The sequence below is a fragment of the Lacerta agilis genome, chromosome 1 (assembly GCF_009819535.1).
Source record: "Lacerta agilis isolate rLacAgi1 chromosome 1, rLacAgi1.pri, whole genome shotgun sequence".
In the NCBI taxonomy this organism is placed as follows: Eukaryota; Metazoa; Chordata; class Lepidosauria; order Squamata; family Lacertidae; genus Lacerta; species Lacerta agilis.
In genome coordinates, this window is record NC_046312.1 from 111,667,073 (window position 1) to 111,689,371 (window position 22,299).

The 22,299-nt window shown below is 40.2% G+C and overlaps 1 protein-coding gene across 1 annotated transcript in view; it reads left to right on the plus strand.

Annotated features, from left to right (window-relative positions):
• Nucleotides 1-22,299, plus strand: part of TTN (titin) — a 286,732-nt gene that overhangs the window by 201,190 nt on the left and 63,243 nt on the right. Inside the window, 35 exon segments of the mRNA XM_033167307.1 lie at nucleotides 792-1,091; nucleotides 1,185-1,487; nucleotides 1,588-1,962; nucleotides 2,059-2,361; nucleotides 3,394-3,693; nucleotides 3,785-3,832; nucleotides 3,835-4,080; nucleotides 4,173-4,457; nucleotides 4,541-4,834; nucleotides 6,380-6,679; nucleotides 6,808-7,116; nucleotides 7,202-7,392; nucleotides 8,276-8,458; nucleotides 8,460-8,706; nucleotides 9,023-9,331; nucleotides 10,288-10,436; nucleotides 10,528-10,557; nucleotides 10,666-10,795; nucleotides 10,905-11,204; nucleotides 11,592-11,909; nucleotides 12,504-12,800; nucleotides 13,042-13,341; nucleotides 14,058-14,372; nucleotides 14,509-14,657; nucleotides 15,100-15,250; nucleotides 15,341-15,622; nucleotides 16,539-16,841; nucleotides 16,931-17,233; nucleotides 17,339-17,620; nucleotides 19,184-19,483; nucleotides 19,606-19,908; nucleotides 20,030-20,338; nucleotides 20,431-20,712; nucleotides 21,441-21,740; nucleotides 21,896-22,189. Coding sequence (XP_033023198.1) covers nucleotides 792-1,091; nucleotides 1,185-1,487; nucleotides 1,588-1,962; nucleotides 2,059-2,361; nucleotides 3,394-3,693; nucleotides 3,785-3,832; nucleotides 3,835-4,080; nucleotides 4,173-4,457; nucleotides 4,541-4,834; nucleotides 6,380-6,679; nucleotides 6,808-7,116; nucleotides 7,202-7,392; nucleotides 8,276-8,458; nucleotides 8,460-8,706; nucleotides 9,023-9,331; nucleotides 10,288-10,436; nucleotides 10,528-10,557; nucleotides 10,666-10,795; nucleotides 10,905-11,204; nucleotides 11,592-11,909; nucleotides 12,504-12,800; nucleotides 13,042-13,341; nucleotides 14,058-14,372; nucleotides 14,509-14,657; nucleotides 15,100-15,250; nucleotides 15,341-15,622; nucleotides 16,539-16,841; nucleotides 16,931-17,233; nucleotides 17,339-17,620; nucleotides 19,184-19,483; nucleotides 19,606-19,908; nucleotides 20,030-20,338; nucleotides 20,431-20,712; nucleotides 21,441-21,740; nucleotides 21,896-22,189 — 9,090 coding nt within the window.

Below are 22,299 nucleotides of genomic sequence, written 5' to 3' on the forward strand. Positions count from 1 at the left end.
GGTGAATGGGTGACAAGATGCTCAGCTCTTAGTGTCAGGGACTGTGCTGAGGAGGGCTGCACTGAGGAGGAAGGTTGGGAGCCTCCCCCTTCCCTCCCCCTCCCCCTGCTCTGCATCCGGATCCTGAATCTTCCCAGGAGCAGGAGGACAGACAGTATAGATTTGGAACAGTGGTTTGCAGAAGGGCATAGTTCAGAAGGCAGAAGATGGGAAATACTTGATGGGGAACAGCTAGGAGAAGAAACACTGGAAGAGAGAGGGTTAACAGATTCTCAGTCTTTGGACAGCATTCCCCCACCGCCCTCCCCAAAGTCGGGAAGAGCTCAGAAAGTGTCAGAACAGAAAGCACACAAAGCACAGAGGGTACAAGCTTAGATTACAAAACATAGAAGTGACGCAGATTAATAGGGGCGTAAGGGGTTGGGATCCTTAATTGGGAGCACCGCCATACTTAGGAGATGGGTTCTTTGTTCTCTCGCTGTGATTATTAGTTTCTAACCGGTAAGAAGACTCCTTTTCCTTTGTTTTGCTTATCTACTGCCTTGGAGGAGGAAGCTGATTCCCTGAAGCCTGACACTTAGCTGCTTAATTGATACATGTAACGTGAGCCAACACTGATATCTCCATATGTTTAATATGGAGATAAGTCAACCTGAGGAGTTGTAATTTTATATATAAAAGTTTATCATTCATATGATTAGTGCACACGAGTATATATATTCTCTTAATACAGTTTTCAAACCAATTTACTTAATTAAATGCTACATGTGTACATATTGTTCTTCAATTAGGTGTGCCTGGACCATGCAATAGTATTAAGGCAAGTGAAGTAACTAAAAATTCATGTAAAGTGACATGGGAACCTCCAGAATTTGATGGCAACACTCCAATTTTACATTATGTGCTGGAGCGAAGAGAAGCTGGTAGGAGAACATACATACCAGTGATGTCTGGTGAGAACAAATTGGCATGGAATGTAAAGGATCTCATACAAAATGGTGAATACTACTTCCGCGTTAAAGCTGTTAATAAAATTGGAGGAGGTGAATACATTGAACTAAGAAATCCAGTGATTGCAGAAGATCCAAAGCGTAAGTTTTTTTATGTTCATCAAGACTGAAAAATGCAAATGGTTTCTATGTGCCTTTTCTTTATCCATTTTCTTTTAAATTTTCAATATGTAGAGCGTCCAGATCCACCTATTGACCTTGAGGTTCACAATCCAACATCGAAGTCAGTAACACTCACATGGAAACCACCATTGTATGATGGAGGAACCAAGATTATGGGCTACGTTTTGGAAAAGTTAGTTAAAGGAGGAGAAAAGTGGGAAAGATGCAATGACTTTTTGGTTCCTCTTTTGACTTCTCCTGTGAAAGGTCTCGAGGAAGGCAAAGAATATCAGTTCCGTGTCCGTGCAGAGAATGCTGCCGGTGTCAGTGGACCTTCTAATGTCACTCCTCTGGTGAAAGCATTGGATCCTGTTGGTATGTTTTGCAAACTACCTATTCATTTTTTTTAGTGTTCAAATTCTGCTCTGTGCTGCAGTATCAAATATAAACTAAAACAATATTTTTATGGTTACAGAGGCTCCAAAGGTTTTCCTCAGTGCTAATCTGCAGGCTGGCCTTGAGGTGAAGCAAGGTTCTGAGATTGCTCTTGAAGCACACATTTCAGGGTCACCTTACCCAACTATTGATTGGTTATGGAATGATGAAGTTGTTAAGCCAACAGAAATTAAGAAGAGAGTTACCAAGTTTACTAGGAAGAAGAAAGGTGAAGTTGAAGAAGATGAGCCTTTCCACTTGTCCCTGCCAGAGCGTTTGAGCATTGACAATCACAGACAAGGAGATTCTATACTGTTCGTTCGGGATTCAATCAGACCAGACCATGGCACATATACTATTCGAGTTGAAAATGATCATGGGGTTGCGAAAGCTTCATGTGAAGTCAATGTGTTAGGTATGCCCTTATACATGATGTGTGTGATACATTTTCTTCAAAATGTTTGAAGTGATATGTGCAAAGTGGTGCTCATTATTTTTGCTTTAAAAACAGATACACCTGGACCACCGGTCAACTTTGTTTTTGAGGAGGTTCGTAAAAATAGCATCACTTGCAAGTGGGAGCCTCCTCTCGATGATGGCGGAAGTGAAATATTGAACTATGTCCTTGAAAAGAAAGACAACACAAAATCCGACACTGGCTGGGTTACCGTTAGTTCAACGCTTAGGCATTGCAAATATAATGTGCCTAAACTTATTGAAGGAAAGGAATACATATTCCGTGTGAAAGCTGAGAACAGAGTAGGAGCTGGACCTCCATGTCTTTCAAAACCTGTTGTAGCTCAAGATCCATTCAGTAAGTCTTGTACTCTATCTAAATATGTGCTTCATTCATTTTCCCAAAAGGCACTGCCATCATCATCATCATCACCTTACACTCATGTTGTATTTTAACATTAAAACTTTAATTCTATAATAACCCAGCAGAAAAACCTTGCAGAGGGAAATGGCTAAATTACATTTGGTGATAGTTGCATCTGAGTGCAACATCCTGAAAAGAAAAGAAAAAGAAAAAGCTAGGACAATCTATGCTAATTGACTGTAAAACTTGCCATATCAGACTTTTATATTCTGTTCTCTCCTTGAAGTGTGTGAAGTGGGTGGTAATTGTAAGTAATAAATCCTTGAGATATATGGGTACACTGAGCTGGTAAGCAAATGCTTAAAGAATCCACCAGTAAAATAAATTGCAGGTGAATTTGTACATACAAAGCAGAAAAAGAACTGTGAAAAACACACATTTTCTTTAAGTCTTTCCATATACGCAAAACCCACCTGCACTCTATACAAGTTTCAAGCATGCACATCTACACGTTTAGGGTATAACACAGAGATAATATTTACATATCATGAAGTCAGTTTCGTTTTATTGGGATGTGGCTTTCCAGGGACCAAGCTAAACTTTAATTGCGTGGCAATGTCCCTCCCTCCCCGTGACTGACTGCCCGCAACTCCACCTCCTGCTCAAGGGCGGAAGTGGCTTTCTCACAAGTGGTTCTGAATTCACTTAAAGGAGTGCTGGGAGAACCAATCTAACCACCCCCGCCCCCATTTTTCATCCCAGTTTGCCCCCCTTTGTGTAATAAAGAAAAATACACGTAACAGCTAATTTAGCAGCTCTCAAGCTGCAATCCTAGACACATTTACCTGGGAGTAAGTACAACTGAAATCATGGGACTTCAGTTTCAAGTAACTGTAAATATTGCACATTGCAACTGAAGCCTCCAAGTAAAGACATGGCGGAGGAGAAAATTAGAGGCATTAAACAAATTAAATTTCTGTATGATTTGGTAAGCTCCACTAACATTTGCATATCGTCTTTTTATAGGTCCTCCTGATGCACCTGATAAACCTCTAGTAGAGGATCCAACTAGCAGTAGTCTGTTGGTTAAGTGGAATGAGCCTAAAGACAATGGTAGCCCCATTTTGGGATACTGGATTGAAAAGCGTGAAATCAATGGAACTCACTGGGCTCGTGTGAACAGAGAGCGTGTAAATACCCTGGATACTAGAGTTGAAGGACTTTTAGAAGGCCTAACTTACGTTTTTAGAGTTTGTGCTGAAAATGCAGCTGGCCTTGGCAAATTCAGTCCCCCTTCAGATCCTAAAACTGCACAAGACCCAATATGTAAGTTGTTAGATAGATAATATTATCCCTTAGTTTGAAAGGGGAAGTTTTAAGTCTATTAATCTCTCTATATATGTTTATTTTCTTTTAGTGCCTCCTGGCCCACCTGTTCCAAGAATTGTTGATACAAGCTCAACATCAATGACATTGAATGGGATGCTCCACTATACAATGGGGGTAGTGAAATCACTGGCTACCATGTTTACAAGAATTTTGTTGGCTCAAATGAATGGTCTCGCTGCACAGAAAGACCTATTAAGGTCCGGAGCTATATAGTTAAAGGAATTAGAGAAGGTGCAGATTACAAACTTCGTGTTACTGCTCTTAATGTTGCTGGGGAAGGACCTCCTGGAGAAACAGAGCCTGTAACAGTTGCAGAACCTCAAGGTACTATGATTATGTAATTTAAAATGAAATCTAATGTGAAATAGTTTGTGGGATTGTAAATTAATTAATTCTCTCTCTTTTTCCATATACAGAGCCTCCCACTGTTGAATTTGATATTTCTGTCAGGGCAGGTGTTCAGATATTGGCAGGTCAAGCTCTTAAACTCCCTGCTGTTGTTACTGGACGACCTACCCCTACAATTGTATGGACTGTAGAGGATGCAGATGTTGACAAAGAGCGAGTTGTGATTGAAAATGTTGGCACTTCATCTGAGCTGTTTATCAAAAATGCGCTCAGAAAAGACCATGGAAGATATGTGATTACTGCAACTAACGAAAGTGGTTCTAAATTTGCTGCAACCAGAGCAGAAATATTTGGTAAGAAATGCTACACAGAGTGAAACGATGAATATATTAAGTATTTGGCATTCTTTAATTACATCTCATGTCTTCTTTTCCAGATGTTCCTGGACCGGTTACTGACTTGCATCCTGTGGTGGTAAATAGAAAGATGTGTCTACTTAACTGGGATGATCCCAAAGATGATGGAGGAAGCGAGATCATAGGTTTCATTGTGGAGAGGAAAGATGCCAAAATGCATACATGGAGACTAGCCGTAGATACAGACAGATCTAAGTGTGATATAACAGGTCTTGTTGAAGGACAAGAATATAAGTTCCGTGTATTCGCCAAGAACAAGTTTGGCTGTGGTCCACCTGTTGAACTGGGACCTCTCCTTGCTGTTGACCCCAAAGGTAAAGCTTGTTGTGTTGATCTAAACCATCAGAACACATTGGAAAAGAGGACCCCCCCAAAAAAATTCAATTTTAACACCATTCAAAACATTTAATTATATCCTTTATAATCACAACACTCCTTCATATATATATATATATATATATATATATATATATATATATATATATGCATTCTTGCAGTTGAACCCAGAACATGTCAGTCTACATGGTATACTGAGTTGTAGCAGATTCAGCATACCTGTGGTAGCACAGGCTAAAAGAGTAACTACTGCAGAAAAAATACACATACTGCTTTGTATCCAATCTTTCAGGAATCTGTTCATTAGCAAAAAAAAAAAAAAACCCAGGCCCCCAAGATAAAAAAAAATCAAAAATGTATAGATGTTTTCATATAGATATATTTACAGGGATTTAAATGTGCACCACTAGAGATAGGACATAATGAATATCAATATGCAGAATATTCAGATTTGATATTCTGCCAATGGAGATTTCAGGTATTATCATGCAAATTTGGACTAATATATAAGAAATAGAGTTCTATTACTGTTTTCAAACTGTGATTAATATATGATTTCCAGCCCTCATTCATAGAACAAAGAAGCTTCTGATATTTGAGGCCTGATTCTGTCAGTGTTTTCCTCCCCTGGAGCACAGTTTACAGTGAGAAACATGATGCGATGCCTATGGAAAATATTACATAAGAACTGAAAACCTAATGCTTCCCATGTTCATTTCTGTGTGGAAATAAAAAAATTTTTTTAAAAAAAGGCAATAATCCTACAAGGGCAAAATATTGCATGGGAAGATGCTCTGATATGAAACTTTTATGTAGCTGCTCTGATGCGTGTGGCGCTGTGGGTTAAACCACAGAGCCTAGGGCTTGCTGATCAGAAGGTCGGTGGTTTGAGTTCCCACGACGGGGTGAGCTCCCATTGCTCGGTCCCAGCTCCTGCCCACCTAGCACTTCGAAAGCATGAAGTACAAGTACATTAACAGGTACTGCTCTGGCGGGAAGGTAAACGGCGTTTCCATGTGCTGCTCTGGTTCCCCAGAAGCGGCTTTGTCATGCTGGCCACATGACCCGGAAGCTGTATAGCGGCTCCCTCTGCTAGTAATGTGAGATGAGCGCCGCAACCCCAGAGTCGGACACGACTGGACCTAATGGTCAGGGGTCCCTATGTAGCTGCTCTAGATTTACAAAATTCAATTTCTCCACACACCTCTTTCCCACTTCCAGCAATTCACTGGAGCCCCACCAATGCATTTTGGAGTTAGTATAACATTGTTCCATTTAATTTAGTATTTAATGACAGTTTTAAACTGAGGATGGAGAGGTGGGTTTCAGCAAACATCTGCAGAGCTTTCCTCCTCTTTAAATAACATGTTGCATGTACCTAGCCTTGGAGGCAGGGGAATATAAACCTAAATAAATAAAACGATGTTCACTGATGAAACTGCTGCACAGTAAACATGACGCAAAAAAACCAAGGGTTTCTTTATCAAATTTAACTTATCATTGTATCATTCGTGCCACAACAGGTCCTCCAAGTGCTCCTGAGAGGTTCATGTACACAGAGAGAACGAAAACATCTGTCACACTTGACTGGAAGCCTCCCCGTAATGATGGTGGCAGCCCCATCATCGGCTACATTGTTGACAAAAGAAGACATGACTCAAATGAATTTGAAAGAGTCAATAAGAGACTCTGTCCAACTACATCCCTTCTTGTGGACAATCTTGCTGAGCTGCATATGTATGAGTTCCGAGTCAAGGCTGTCAACGAGATTGGAGAAAGTGAACCATCACTGCCCCTTAATGTGGTCGTACAGGATGATGAAGGTGAGGCTCTTTAATATAAATGTGTACACTTTACCTATAGATGTGAACATTTGGTGTCTGCTAGAGGCTTCACTATATTTTTGAGAATTACATAGTTAATCACTTTTGCACTAATTTTCTTTTTTCAGAACCTCCCACAGTGACATTGCATCTAACTGTTAGAGGAGATACTATCAAAGTTATGGCAGGGCAACCAGTCAACATTCCAGCAGATGTGACAGGCCTCCCAATGCCAAAGATTGAATGGTCTAAAGATGACGTTGTTATTGATAAAACATCAGATGCCCTCAAGATCACCAAAAAGGAAACAAGTAGAACAGAGGCGAAAACTGAACTCAGCATGCCTGCAGCAGTTCGGAATGATAAAGGCACTTACACAGTTTCAGCTTCTAATCGTCTTGGCACCGCATACCGCAATGTTCACATTGAAGTATTTGGTATGTATCTAGCTTCCTGCTTAAACGGCCAAGGTTTTCTTACTTTATTTCTACCATAACACAATACTAAATTGGTTTTATTTAGATCGTCCTTCTCCACCGAGAAATCTCACTGTATCGGATATTAAAGCCGAATCTTGCTGTTTGACTTGGGATGCCCCACTCGATAACGGTGGCAGTGAGATTACGCACTACATTATTGAGAAGCGTGATGCGAGCAAGAAGAAGTCTGACTGGGAGGAAGTATCCAGCACTGTTGTGGATAGACGATTTGGGGTAAAGCTTCAATCTTGATTTCATAGACAAAAGGAATAGTCTTTAAATGAAAAATGACCATTTATAAAATTGTTGAGGTGAATGTTAGCACTGTTCATCTTCCAGATTTCCTATTTTTATGTCTGCCTTCCATTTAATGCCAAAATAGGTATTCCTATACTCTGTATTGAATGGTACTTCACTCCCTTCAGAGTTGGGTTAGTAGCAGTTGGTGCAGATATGCCAATGATGTATAGAGTTGTTAAGCACCACAACAACGTGCCGGTGGTTTTTTCAAGAACTGTTTTAAGATGTCCATATGATGGCATCTAACTGCATGGAAAACATCCAAAATACACTAAAACCAGTTCTGAGTATTGGTTCTACACATATCATAGGATCAAACAGTTAGATGGGTCCTTTTTGAGTTTGAGGGTTCTGGCCTAGTCAAACCTCTTGCTCAGTGCAGGAAAATGAGAACTTGGGCACTCCCAAAGGATGGCTATTTAGATTCTGCTTAAGGCCTCCAGTGAAGAAGAACCCACTGTTCATTGACTCCATTGTCAAACTTTTAATATGTTTCTCCTAATGTTCAGCTGAAATGTGCCCTCCTTTAGCTTATAAGATTAGATGTTTCTGCCCTCTGTATGACATCTCCTCGGGTATTTGTAATATGTTACCATGCCCCCCCCTTCAGACCATCTCCCCACCAAGTTAAACAAACCCAATTCCTTCATCCTTTCTTTTTAAGTCTTGTTTTCCATACCACTGACTACCTTTGTTCTCCTTTGTGAGGTGACCTTTGGCTATGCTTTGTTTAAAGTCCTGGAAACAACACAGGGAATTAATATGAAACTGATTTAAAATAATAATAATAAAGTATCGTGTTTCTTTTACTTTTCAGGTCTATAAACTGGCAACAAATGGACAATATCAATTTAGAGTGAGGGCCGTTAACAGGTTTGGGACAAGTGACGAATGCCTTTCAGAAAAGGTAGTTATCAAGGATCCTTATGGTCTTCCTGGACCCCCTGGAAAACCAAAGGTTACAGAACACACCAGGTCATCAATGCTGGTAACATGGACGCCCTCCACTAGACAATGGTGGAGCTCCAATTACTGGCTATTGGCTGGAAAAGAAAGAAGAAGGAGGTGTCTACTGGTCTCGTGTCAACAGAGCTCCAGTGACAAAACCAGCAGTGAAAGGACTGGAATACACTGTACTGCGTTTGATTGAAGGTGTAAAATACCAGTTCCGAGCTATGGCTGTGAATATTGCTGGAATTGGCCCTCCCAGTGAACCATCAGATCTTTATGAAGCTGCAGATCCGATCTGTAAGTATAAAGACAAGGAAGCAATAAATAACACAAAATGCCAACTTTGTAATTTTTGTTCCATTTGTCGAACCTGATTTGATAGAGGTCCTGTGATTTCAGTACACGAGCTCTGCATTTGAAGTCAAATATTTAATGAGTTAGGCTTCATTTTATAAGTGCATATTATCATGATAAATAGCAAATGTTCCTAATTTTGTGCAATGAAAGACTGTATAGTTTATAGAGTTTCCATTCACTTCATTGAAGGGGTGTTGTTCATTGGAACAAGGGAGGCATAGTCCTCACGGCAGTATATTTTGCATTGGCTCAATAGATCCTCCTGGAGCACCATCATGCCCAGATGTCAAAGACAGAACCAACTCAACTATATCTCTTGCATGGAAACCTCCACAAAAAGATGGTGGCAGTCCTATCAAAGGATATATTGTCGAAATGCAAGAAGAAGGTAGTTTAGATTGGAAGAGTGTGAACGAACCGGACAAGCTGTTCCCTACCTGCGATTGTGTTGTACCCAATCTGAAAGAGCTCAGAAAGTACAGATTCAGAGTAAAGGGCTGTGAATGCTGCAGGGAATCTGAGCCAAGTCTCTGCACTGCAGAAATACCATGCAAGGAAGTTCAAGGTAAGGATTGTCGGAATTCTTTCCACTTGAACATGTAGACATAGAAAAATCAAAGGATTTGAAAACTGAAATCCAGGAATGGCTGTCCAGCACATTTAGAGTTTTCAAGAGTAAAGCAAAATTATGGGGGGTGTTATGGGTACAAGGGAAATCCCAACATCACTCTGATAGCAATAGAAGCTGGAGCTAGATTATTCTGCATACATTTGAGAAGGAACTCTTCTCAAAGTGTCCCTGCCATATGACTTAAGGCAGATAGTGATCAAAGAGAGATCCTTCTCAGTGGTGGCACCAATTGATAGAATTCTGTCCCTTGGGAAGCCCACCTGACACCAACATTGTTATGGATTTGGGGCCAGCAAGGGTTTTTTTTTTTTTTTACTAGGCTGTTTCATGCATTGTTCTAATTTATTATATTTTGATGTTATATATTATGTTTTTTTAAAGCTTTGCTAAAGGGCAGTTTATATTTCAAATAAGTATATATCTTGATATCTTTGTTTATCATCAAGAGAATAATACACAACTGAGGCTGCAAGCCTACCCATTTACCTGGAAGAAAGACCCATCAATGTCAGCAGGATTTACCACTGAGTATACCAGGGGTCAGCAAACTTTTTCAGCAGGGGGCCAGTCCACTGTCCCTCAGACCTTGTGGGGGGCTGAACTATATTTGGGGGGGGGGGGAATGAAGGAATTTCTATGCCCCACAAATAACCCAGAGATGCAATTTAAATAAAAGGGCACATTCTACTCATGTAAAAACACGCTGATTCCCAGACCGTCCACGGGCTGCATTTAGAAGGCGATTGGGCTGGATCTGGCACCCAGGCCTTAGTTTGCATACCCATGGAGTATACTGTACATTCATAAGTTTACCCTCTTAGAAAACTTATGTGACAGATAGATGAATTCTGATTATATTATTTATATGATATATTATTTGTATTTTGCAGAGGAGCCAGAAATATTTATTGATGTTGGAGCACAAGACCTACTCTCTTGCCGTATTGGTACAACAATCAGAATTCCAGCAGTTATTAAGGGACGTCCTGTTCCCAAAGTATCTTGGGAATTTGAAGGGGATGCAAAGAAAGCTGTAAAGGTCAGTGACAAAACAAAGTAAACTGTTAAAAACTTCAAGCTAAAGTATTGTGTGCGTGCGTGTGTATTTACTGTTTCTTCTTTATTTAAAGGATGGACATAACATACCTGAAGATGCTACGGTAACAAATAGCTTATATTTGAATTCGCTTATTTTGCTTCTAATATATTCATTTTTCAAGTCCTTTTTTAATTATTATTGCTAAGTAAGTTTATTTTGGTGTGTGCAGGTGGAATCAACTGATACCACATCAGTAATTACTATCCCTGCATGTAACAGAGGTCATTCTGGAAAATACAGTATTACAGCAAAGAATAAAGCAGGACAGAAAACTGTAAATGTCAGGGTGAATGTCCTAGGTAAGACTAATCAATCTTAATATTGCACCTTTTCACTAATTTTGTGATACAAAAGTTCATATAAAACCCCATATAATGAATTTTCCCATCTGTTTTCATGATGAAATAGATGCTCCAGGGCCACCAAAAGACCTGAAAGTAAGTGACATAACAAGATGCAGCTGTAAACTTTCATGGAAAATGCCGGACAATGATGGTGGAGACAGAATCAGAAACTATATTATTGAGAAAAGAACTGTTGAAGGGAAAGCCTGGACAAAAGTTAATCCCAACTGTGCTGGCACATCATTGCTTATTCCTGATCTCATAGCTGGGCAACAATACTTCTTCAGAGTACGTGCAGAAAACCGCTTTGGTGTTGGACCCCCAGCAGATACAATTCAAAGGACTACAGCAAGGGATCCAATCCGTAAGTTAAATCAAAGTGGGACATTCATTCATGCATTCATTCAGCCTTTATTGGCAAAATTTAGACAATAGAAGCATAAAACCATCCATAAAACATTGGCAATCCAGACATATTAAATACATGAAATATATAAAAGACTCAGTAGCCACCATTAAGAAAATTAAATAGTTTTAAATTTGACTTTTAAAATCTCCACTAAATATCCTGAAACAATCTCAGTAGTTTGGGGAGTATCATCCCTCAACAGATATTGGATTGCAGGTTCTTTGAACATAAATACTTAAATACTTCAAGGATGTAGCAAAGTGGGCCATTTGTTTCTACTAATGATACTTTATTGTAGGGCAGTACTTACATTTTACTTTGCTCCTTTTTTAAAAAACCAAGATCCTCCTGACCCACCTATCAAGCTCAAGATTGGTCTTATAACAAAGAACACGGTAAGCTTGACATGGAAACCTCCAAAGAATGACGGCGGTGCTCCGGTAACACATTATAATGTGGAGTGCCTTCGCTGGGACCGTACTGGTGAAGGGAAGGAAGCCTGGCGACAGTGCAATAGACGGGATGTGGAAGAAACAAAGTTTACTGTTGAAGACCTTAAAGAAGGCGACGAATATGAATTCAGAGTAAAAGCAGTGAATGAAGCAGGTCCAAGCAGACCGTCAGCTACTGTTGGGCCAGTCGTCGTCAAAGATCAGACATGTAAGTGCTGCAAAGCATTAGTAGTTATTGCACTTCAAATATCCGCTCACCTGGGGCTCCGAGGGAGCAGTGTTTTTGTTACACAGTGTGGCCACCGGCCGGTCCCAGGGGGTCTGCCATCTTTCCACACAGCCAGGCAAAGGGATGGTCACATGGCAATGCCCTCCTCACATTGGGCTGAATCCTACATTGAAAGGTACCCCACTAAAGGGGTCCAGGAGAGGTGACTCTGTCTGAGAGGCCACATGATAGGCCAATATGCCTCTTGCAATGATGCCCTGTCGTGGCACCCGGTCCATGTTGGGGGCAACTCCCCAGCACAGCGTCATCCCCCATTGGGTCCCTATCGGCCAGCATGCGGGTTGACTGCTGATGGATGGATACATGCCCATTACCTTAGCCAAACCTACTCATGTCTGTATTGAAGGAAGTTGTGGCCTAATTCAACCCAATATCAATCTTTGTGTTCATTTCCACGGTCTACCCCGCACAGGGCTGCAGACATCATGTGCCTGCGGTGGCAAATGCATCGCAAAACATTTTGACTTCTTTATTCATAGTGGCTCAATAATTTTTGCTTGCTTTTGTTTGTAGGCCCTCCGTCTATTGAACTCAAAGAATTTATGGAGGCAGAAGAAGGGACAGATATCAAGATTGTAGCCAAAATAAAGGGTGTCCCCTTCCCAACATTGACTTGGGTCAAAGCTTCTCCAAAGAAACCTGATGACAAATTGCCAGTGCTATATGACCAACATGTCAACAAGATTGTGGATGAAGATTCCTGTACTTTGTTGATACAGCAATCTCGCAGAAAAGACACAGGCTTGTACACTATAACTGCTGTCAATAACTTTGGAACAGATTCAAAGGAGATGAGGCTGAATGTGCTAGGTAAATATCAATGTATTTTGGCATTGGCAATCTAATTTACTACTTGTTATATAATGTTCAAAACATGTCTCTCCTGTTATCAGTCTTTGCAGCCACAGCAGGAGCTGTAACTCTCCAATGGTTTGGCTTCATCCCTGAAGGCAAACTCTTCCATTTCCTCCCGAGACAGACGGATGCCAACCACAACAATATAACACTCAACTTTGACAACAATTAATGCTTTATAAAATGTATTTTTCAGGTCGCCCTGGACCACCAGAAGGACCCATTAAATTTGAATCTATTTCCGCCGATCAGATGACAATTTCTTGGCTTCCTCCTAAAGATGATGGTGGATCTAAGATAACTAACTATGTTATTGAAAAAAAGGAAGCAAACAGAAGGACCTGGGTCCATGTTACCAACGAACCTAAGGAATGCATCTTCACAGTACCCAAACTACTAGAAGGGCATGAATACATCTTCCGCATCATGGCACAGAATAAATATGGCATTGGGGAACCTCTTGATAGTGAACCTGAAACTGCCAGAAATCTATTCAGTAAGTATACGGTTATCTCAAATATCACCTGCGCTTATATTTATTGGCAAAGCAGAACATAAGTAATCTGATTCGATAGTACGAGAGCCCCAAGTTAAAATTATTATTATTTTAATCTTCTGTATGGCTAAAATGTCTATAATAGTTTTTAAAAGCTTTTCAGAAATAGATCTTTTATGGCTATTTTTTCTGTTTCATCTTAAAACCATACCAGTTTTAAATGTTAAATATTGAATCTGTACTTATATAATTTTAGATTGTATTTAGCACAGTATAGACCGTATCTTTGCCTTTCTTCACCATAAAATAATAAAATGTTTAATTATCAGTGCGATCTTGTGCTCTGCTATACACAATGAAGCACAGTGCTGTGGCAAAGGAACCCTTCATCAGCTCTGCTATTCCAACAAATACAAAATGCTGGCATTTGGTGCAGAGTTATTGTAAAAAGGGCTTTTCAGGTTGAAGAAGCTCAGCCATGGCTCTAGCACAGGATTCTAGGAACTAGATACAAATTTGACAGTTAGGAATAACAAAGAAAAAGGAGGACTTTGTATAGCTCTGCCTTACTTACTTCACAAAGGTTGTCTCTGTAGGGGCTAATGAAAGACTGGGAAAGGAAACTCCAAATGAAGACTATAGAATAAATACCATACGTAAGTGGGCTATGTGGCCCCCGGCACTTTGTTTTACTCTCGGTGTACTTTATTCCCTAGCTGTTCCTGGAATTTGTGACAAACCAACAGTCAGCAGTATCACACATGACTCGATGACCGTCAACTGGGAGGAACCAGAATATGATGGAGGCTCCCCTGTGACAGGTTATTGGCTGGAGCGTAAAGAGACCACTGGAAAGAGATGGACAAGGGTTAACCGGGATCCTATTAAACCTATGACATTGGGAGTTTCTTACAAAGTACCTGGCCTTATTGAAGGTTCAGATTACCAGTTCCGTGTCTATGCTATTAATGCCGCCGGTGTTGGACCGCCAAGCATGCCGTCTGATCCAATAACTGCAAGAGACCCAATTTGTAAGCAATTAAGATTTATTTATTTATTTGGTGTGAAAGGGGGAAATATACTAAAAGATGGTATAGATGGTATATGTTTGATAAATAATAAATACATAGTTGTGTGACAGAATGGTGCAATAATTTTCCCCCCCAGCTCCACCTGGTCCTCCATTTCCAAAAGTTACTGATTGGACAAAATCTTCCGTTGACCTTGAATGGACTCCTCCATTAAAAGATGGTGGTTCTAAAGTCACTGGTTACCTTGTTGAATTTAAAGAAGAAGGGAAAGAAGAATGGGAAAAGGTAGGTGAAATGCTGCCGTTTGAAAATTTATTTGAAACATTATGTCAGGATTCCATAACTGAACATACTGAATTACTGAAAGGGCCACCAACTCATCTGTGTGGCCTAGAAGCAGCAAAAACCCATTGTTCCCCTTCCCCGTAGGTGGCTTTTAATGGTAGCATGAGTGAAAGATAAGGGAGGGAGGTAAGTGATGTGGTGTGGGGACAGGCATGAAGTAAGGAGGTTCAGGAGTAAGGAATTAAAGAACTCAGGTACACAGCTGCAAATAAAACGTTTTGTGTTGTAAAGTGCAATATACAAGTGTGACACCAGATGGTGACAGTGAGCTATGCAAAATCCAATGTATTTTTCAAAACGTTTTTTTAGAAAAGCATTTTCACAGCGTTTTTAACATGTGTGTAGATTCCACCAAAAACACAAAATTTATTTTTGTTTTCAGGCAAAAGATAAAGAAATAAGAGGAACCAAGTTTGTTTTGGCAGGATTGAAAGAAGGAGGTTTCTACAGATTTAGAGTCAGAGCAATAAATGCTGCTGGTATTGGAGAGCCTGGAGAAGTCACTGAAGTCATTGAAATAAAGGACAGAATAGGTATGTCTTATGATAAAAATAACCTCTCCTTGTTCTTGTGTGGGTAAAAGAATGGGAACTAAATATAAAATATATTGTTTGTTTCTACAGTTGCTCCTGATCTCATGCTAGATGCTCACGTGAAAGACAGAATCGTTGTCCATGCTGGTGGAGTGATCCGCATTATAGCTTATGTCTCAGGAAAGCCACCTCCAACAGTTACCTGGAAGATGGATGAGAGAGCTCTCCCAGAGGAGGCTAAAATCGAGGAAACTGCAATTAGTTCTTCTATGGTTATAAAGAACTGCAAGAGAAGCCACCAGGGCCTATACACTCTTGTCGCTAAAAATGCCGGAGGAGAAAGAAAGAAGACTATTATTGTTGATGTGCTAGGTAAGCACCGAAAGCTGACTCCCTGGTGGCTAAACTGCTGGTGAGGGCAGGTGGCTGATGGATGAATGACAGAAAGTGACACCTTTGTTGATGCATTTGCACTGGCTATCCATGTTACTGGATCAGGATGAAGGTTCATGTATAATGCCCTGAACAACTTGGGTCCAAGATACCATAAGAAGTGTCTGCTCCCTTCTGACCCATTTCGATGACTTAGATCATCTGAAGGAGTGCTGTTAGTTGTTCCCAATGTCTCAGAAACCTTAGTGTGTCATCGGTCCCATACTGCAGAAAACTCTTCCAACAGAGAATTGGTGGACCGTTAACCGTCAGACGTCTCTTGGAAGATGTTCTTATGCAGACAGGCCTATCCAGTGGTTTAATTTCCTTTATTTAGATGAGCCAGTCATTCTCGTGATTATTTTGTATTGTTTTACAGCAGGGGTGGCCAACTCCCAAGAGACTGCGATCTACTCATGGAGTTAACAACTGGCAGTGATCTGCCCCCCTTTTTGGGGTTCAGGTCAAAGTTGTTGAGCTTTTTTTAGGAAGGAGGAAGGCCCATTTGGGGGAGGGGGGTTCCGGGTCAAAGTTGTTGAGTTTTTTCAGGGAGGAGTTAAAATGTTGAGCTTTTATAGAGGAGCCACAGTTGTTCAGCTTCTTTGGGAGCCAATGATCTGTCAGTGATCTACCGCAGACATCCAGTGATCTACCGGTAGATCACGATCTATCTGTTGGACATGCTTGTTTTATAGTATTTTTTATTGTGCACTGCCTTGGTATATTAGATGAGTGGGTGGGGTTATATATAAAAATATATAAATAAATAAGCATATATGTTATTATTTGGGTTCCAATTACACAAATGTTAAATGTTCATCTTAGAACCATTCTACTGTATTTCTTTCCTCCACAGATGTTCCAGGTCCAGTTGGCATTCCATTCCTTACTGAGAACCTAACCAATGACTCATGCAAACTTACGTGGTTTTCTCCTGAAGATGATGGTGGCTCAGCTATCACCAACTACGTAATTGAAAAGCGTGAAACAGACCACAGGGCTTGGACCCCAGTGACATATACAGTCACCAGGCAGAATGCAACAGTTCAGGGGCTTTTTGAGGGCAAAGCATACTTCTTCCGAATTGCACCTGAGAATATGATTGGCATGGGCCCATTTGTGGAGACAACAAAAGAGATTTTAATCAGAGACCCAATAAGTAAGCCTTTATTGTCTATTTTATCTGTACTGATGAGAAGAATTTGCCTTGGAAAAAGTACCTAACATGTTGCATGTGTTTCTTTCTAGATGTGCCAGAGAGGCCTGAGGATCTGGAAGTGAAAGCAGTAACGAAGGATTCTGTTACACTGACCTGGAACCCACCAAAGTACAACGGTGGCTCTGATATAACCATGTATGTTTTGGAAAGCCGCCTTATTGGGAAAGAGAAATTTACCAGAGTTACAAAAGAGAAAATGCTCGACAGGAAATACACAGTTGAAGATTTGAAAGAAGGCGACACTTACGAGTATCGCGTGAGCGCTTGCAATATCGCGGGACAAGGCAAACCATCATTTGTTACGAAGCCCATCACATGCAAAGATGAAATTGGTAAGTTTCCATTCTGGAGCAAACAAACCAGCCAAATGTGCATTGGGTGATCTGTGAGTTTTTATAGATATCACTGATTCTTCTTTTCTTTAACAATACTTGTAGCTCCTCCACAACTTGAACTTGATATCCGAGAGAAGCTCACTGTCCGTGTAGGAGAAGCTTTCAGTCTGACTGGCCGTTACTCAGGCAAACCAGCACCAAAGATTACCTGGCTCAAAGATGAAATTTCTGTGAAGGAAGACAAACGGACAAAGATCCAGACTACGCCAGCTACTCTTTGTTTGGGGATATTAAAATCTGTCCGTGAAGATTCAGGCAAATATTGTGTCATTGTAGAAAACAGTTCAGGATCAAGAAAAGGTTTCTGTCAAGTTACTGTAGTTGGTAAGTATTGCTATAGTGCTAAAATAGGTTTATTTCCACATGTGGTATGAATTAGAGCTGATCAAATGAGGGTGGGGTGGCATATCACATGATAACATTTAACCTAATGCACAGTGTGAGGAACTTTTCTGATAACAGATACTCAAGTTTGTTTATGAAAACTTTAATCAAGAAAAATGAAGGTGATTTCCCCAGGAACTGTATTCTTACTCAGACTGTATTCTTACTCAGAACAACACCTACATCTCATGGGGACATAAGTTCATGTTTTAATTTACATATGTGCTGATGGGGTGTCCTAACCACATCTTTACAAGTCCATACCATCCAAAATGTTGGAGGAAAGAGCAATGATTTGGTTCCAAAAGGTTCCTTATTGTAAGCAGAAGGTATTTCCACTTTTAGAAGGTGTCCCACCTATTTATGCCAATTGACGCATCCCAATGAGCCCCTTTGCCACATGCCACATTATTCTGGACATCTCCCCACCCTCAGAAGTGGCTTGAGGAAGGCAAGGAGATACAGCAGGAAGGAGGGCATGGGAAAGCCCTGTTGCAGTTATGGGACTCCCCTTACACTTCTCTGAGCCTGAACCACTGAGTTTATATTATTAAGTTCAATCCATTTATTGTTCGAATGAGATGATTAACCACTGTAGCCTGCAGAAACCATCAGGACAGAATCATTGTTAGACTAATCCAATCTTGATGCTCTAGCAGCAACATTATAAATGAAATATTATTCTGGCACTGCAGGATGTCGCTGTAGAGCAGTGATCCCCAAAGGTAAAGGTAAAGGACCCCTGGACGCTTATGTCCAGTCAAAGGCGACTATGGGGTGCAGTGCTCATCTCACTTTTCAGGCTGAGGGAGCTGGCATTTGTCCACAGACAGCTTTCTGGGTCATGTACCCAGCATGACTAAACTGCTACTGATGCAAAGAGGACCGTGACGAGTGCCAGAGCACACAGAAACGCCATTTACTTTCCCGCCGCAGTGGTACCTATTTATCTACTTGCACTGGTGTGCTTTCAAACTGCTAAATTGGCAGAAGCTGGGACAGAGCAACAGGAGCTCACCTTGTTGTGCGGATTCAAACTGCCAACCTTCCAATTGACAAGCCCAAGAGGCTCAGTGGTTTAGACCACAGTGCCACCCATGTCCCAGTTCCCAAAATGCCCTCCCTCCCAAAATACTACTTGGAAACTACTGGTGGTGTTGGTCGACAATGATTATTCTCCCTGTTGTAGTGATTGTAATGCTCTGTGTTAGTTGCTGTATGAGTTTTAATTCTACTGCTTCTTTTATTTCTTACATTATATTTTATTGCAGGACAATTTGCTCTCCTTAGAATTCCAAACTTCAATACAATGTAAGAAATGAAAAAGCAATTAAAAATCAATGTGCATATTTAATGCAGACATGTCGCAGACTACATTCCTACATACCACTTTATCACCTTTTGTGGCTCTTTTGTGTCTTAACCATTTCTTCACTTGCTAGGGATGTTTGATCTGTGCATTTGTGTTTGATCCATAAATATATTTCTTTTACTTTTAAACAGACCGCCCTCAACCACCAGTGGGCCCAGTTATTTTTGATGAAGTTACTAAAGATCATTTTGTTATCTCCTGGAAACCTCCCTTGGATGATGGTGGAAGTCCAGTTACAAATTACATTATTGAGAAGAGAGATGCAAACAGAGACCTCTGGATGCCAGTCACGTCAGCCAATATCAAGACAACGTGCAAAGTCCCTAAATTACTTGAGGGAAGAGATTATGTTGTCCGAATTTATGCTGAAAACTTGTATGGCATGAGTGATCCTTTGATATCTGATGAAGTGAAGGCCAAGGATCGTTTCAGTATGTTGTTTATTTGCTAATTCATTTTACTTAAGTCTCTGCCATATTTCTACTTCGCTTGTATTTTCATATTTTTTTTTTGTATGACATGGATTTAAAACTTTAAAATGTTATTTCTTCAGGTGTTCCTGCTGCACCAGAGCAACCTATCATTAAAGACATCACCAAAAATTCTGCTTTAGTTACCTGGAAGAAGCCATATGATGGAGGAAAACCAATAACCAATTACATACTTGAAAAGAAGGAAACTATGTCTACTCGATGGGCAAGAGCCACCACAGATCATATTTACCCAGATACTCAGTTCAGGGTAACAGATCTTCTTGAAGGCTGTGAATATGAATTCCGAGTTTCAGCAGAAAATGAAATTGGCATTGGTGATCCTAGCCCACCCTCAAAACCATTCTTTGCTAAGGATCCAATCGGTATATTATAAAACATTTTCTCATGTATTATATTTGTGATATTACTTGGTACTGATTAATCTCTTTTTCAGATTCATTATTCCATGTAATGGGGTTGGGTTTTTTTTTTTCGTTTTTACAGTAAAACCAAGTCCACCAATTAATCCTGAAGCAGTGGATAAAACTAAAAGTTCAGTTCAATTGTCCTGGCAACCACCACGTCATGATGGAGGAGGCAAGATCATAGGCTATCTGATTGAGTACCAAAAGGATGGAGATGAGGAATGGAAAAAAGCCAACCATACAGCAGATTCTTGCCCTGAGACAAAATACAATGTCACCGGCCTCACTGAGGGTACCAAATATAGATTCAGAGTCTTTGCAGTCAATGGGGCAGGAGAATCCGAGCCAGCTAATGTTCGTGATCCAGTTGAAGTCAAGGACAGACTTGGTAAGCAGAACATGATGTTTTAATCTATTTTAAAGAGCCAAAGTGGATATATTTTCTGAACACGAAGTCTCTTTTTTCTTTTTTTTTTACAGAGGCTCCTGATTTAATACTGGATGCTAATATGACACGAGAACAACATGTAAAAGTTGGAGATACATTGAGGCTAAGTGCTGTAATTAAAGGAATTCCATTCCCAAAAGTGACTTGGAAGAAAGAAGATAAGGAAGTGCCTACAAAGGCAGATATTGAGGTTACAGGAGTTGGCAGTAAGCTTGAAATTCGACATGCAGTCCATGAAGACGGAGGGAATTACTCCCTGACCGTGGAGAATCCAGTTGGATCAAAGACTGTTTCAGTAAAAGTTCTTGTTCTAGGTAATGAATGAAATGATGCTAACACTTCTACTGGGAGATAAAACATGAAAGATGTGAATGATAGGAACATACCTATGTACAACAGAAAAGCAGGAATGAAAAATTATATTTTTCATCATCTGTTAGCAACCTTGTTCCCCAACTTTGGAAGGGAATTTTCTACATGTTATGAAGCACTATCAGAATCCTTGCAGTGTTAAAACACACACACACACACCAAATATGGGTGGGTGCAGCCATAGTGTTTGGAAAATATTAAATGTTCTCTGAGATTCATAGTCACTGAAATTTGTGTCAGGTTTAATTATCCAGGTTCAGATGAAAAATGTTTAGAAATTAAAAAATGGTAAGAGGCTGTCCATCCTCATTTTCTACAAATAAGAGGTATACAACCATAAGGAAAATACTCTTTCTTGCAAATAATATACAGTGGAACCTCGGTTTACAAACTTAATCCGTTCCAGAAGTCCATTCTTAAACCGAAACTGTTCTTAAACCAAGGCACGCTTTCCCTAATGAGGCCTCCCACGACTGGTGCCCTTCCACCGTTTGGCTTCCGTTCGTAGACTGAGGTAAAGTTCACAAACTGGGACACTACTTCCGGTTTTGTGGAGTTCTTAAACTGAATCATTTGTAAACAGGACTGTTCTTAAACCGAGGTACCACTGTATTTAACACAATATTTTTGTACATAGACTACATCAAACATTTATTTCATTTTTTTTCAGATAAGCCTGGGCCTCCCAGGAATCTACAGGTCAGTGAAGTGAGAAGAGATTCTTGCTATCTGACTTGGAAGGAACCTGAGGATAATGGTGGCTCTGTCATTACGAATTACGTTGTGGAAAGGAAAGATGTTGCTGCTGCTCAGTGGCTACCAATATCATCATCTTCTAAGAAACACAGTCTGTTGGCTAAATACCTCATGGAAGGCACTCAGTATCTCTTCCGTGTTGCTGCTGAGAACCAGTATGGAAGAGGTCCTTACGTTGAAACCCACAAGCCAATTAAGGCTATAGATCCACTTTGTAAGCACAGTTCACTTACTATTTTGTGTTCTTTAAAAAAAAAAAAAAAAGCTTTGTCAACTGTGTTGATCTATACAATGTGTATCAGCATTTGGAAATGTTTATTTGTGTATAAAAATAGAAATGCTAATGCTGTTTTCATCTCATTTTAAAAGATCCTCCTGGCCCACCAAAGAACTTGCATCATGTAGATGTTGACAGGACAGAAGTGTCTCTTGTTTGGAATTGGCCTGATCGGGATGGTGGTGCTGAAATAACTGGATTTTTGGTGGAGTACCAAGAAGAAGGGAAAGAAGACTGGACAAAATTCAAAACAGTCCCTGTGCCAGAATGTGTTGTTACTGGTCTACAACAAGGGAAGATTTACAAATTCCGCGTAAAAGCCCAAAATATTGTGGGTCTTAGCCTTCCAGACACAACCATACCAATAGAGTGCCAAGAAAAAATAGGTAACCACTGAATTTGTATGACTGCACAGATTTCATATTCACTGCTTAAATGTAACTCTTGTAATGGGGAAATACCTATAATATAATCTGTGTATTTTTTATTATTATTT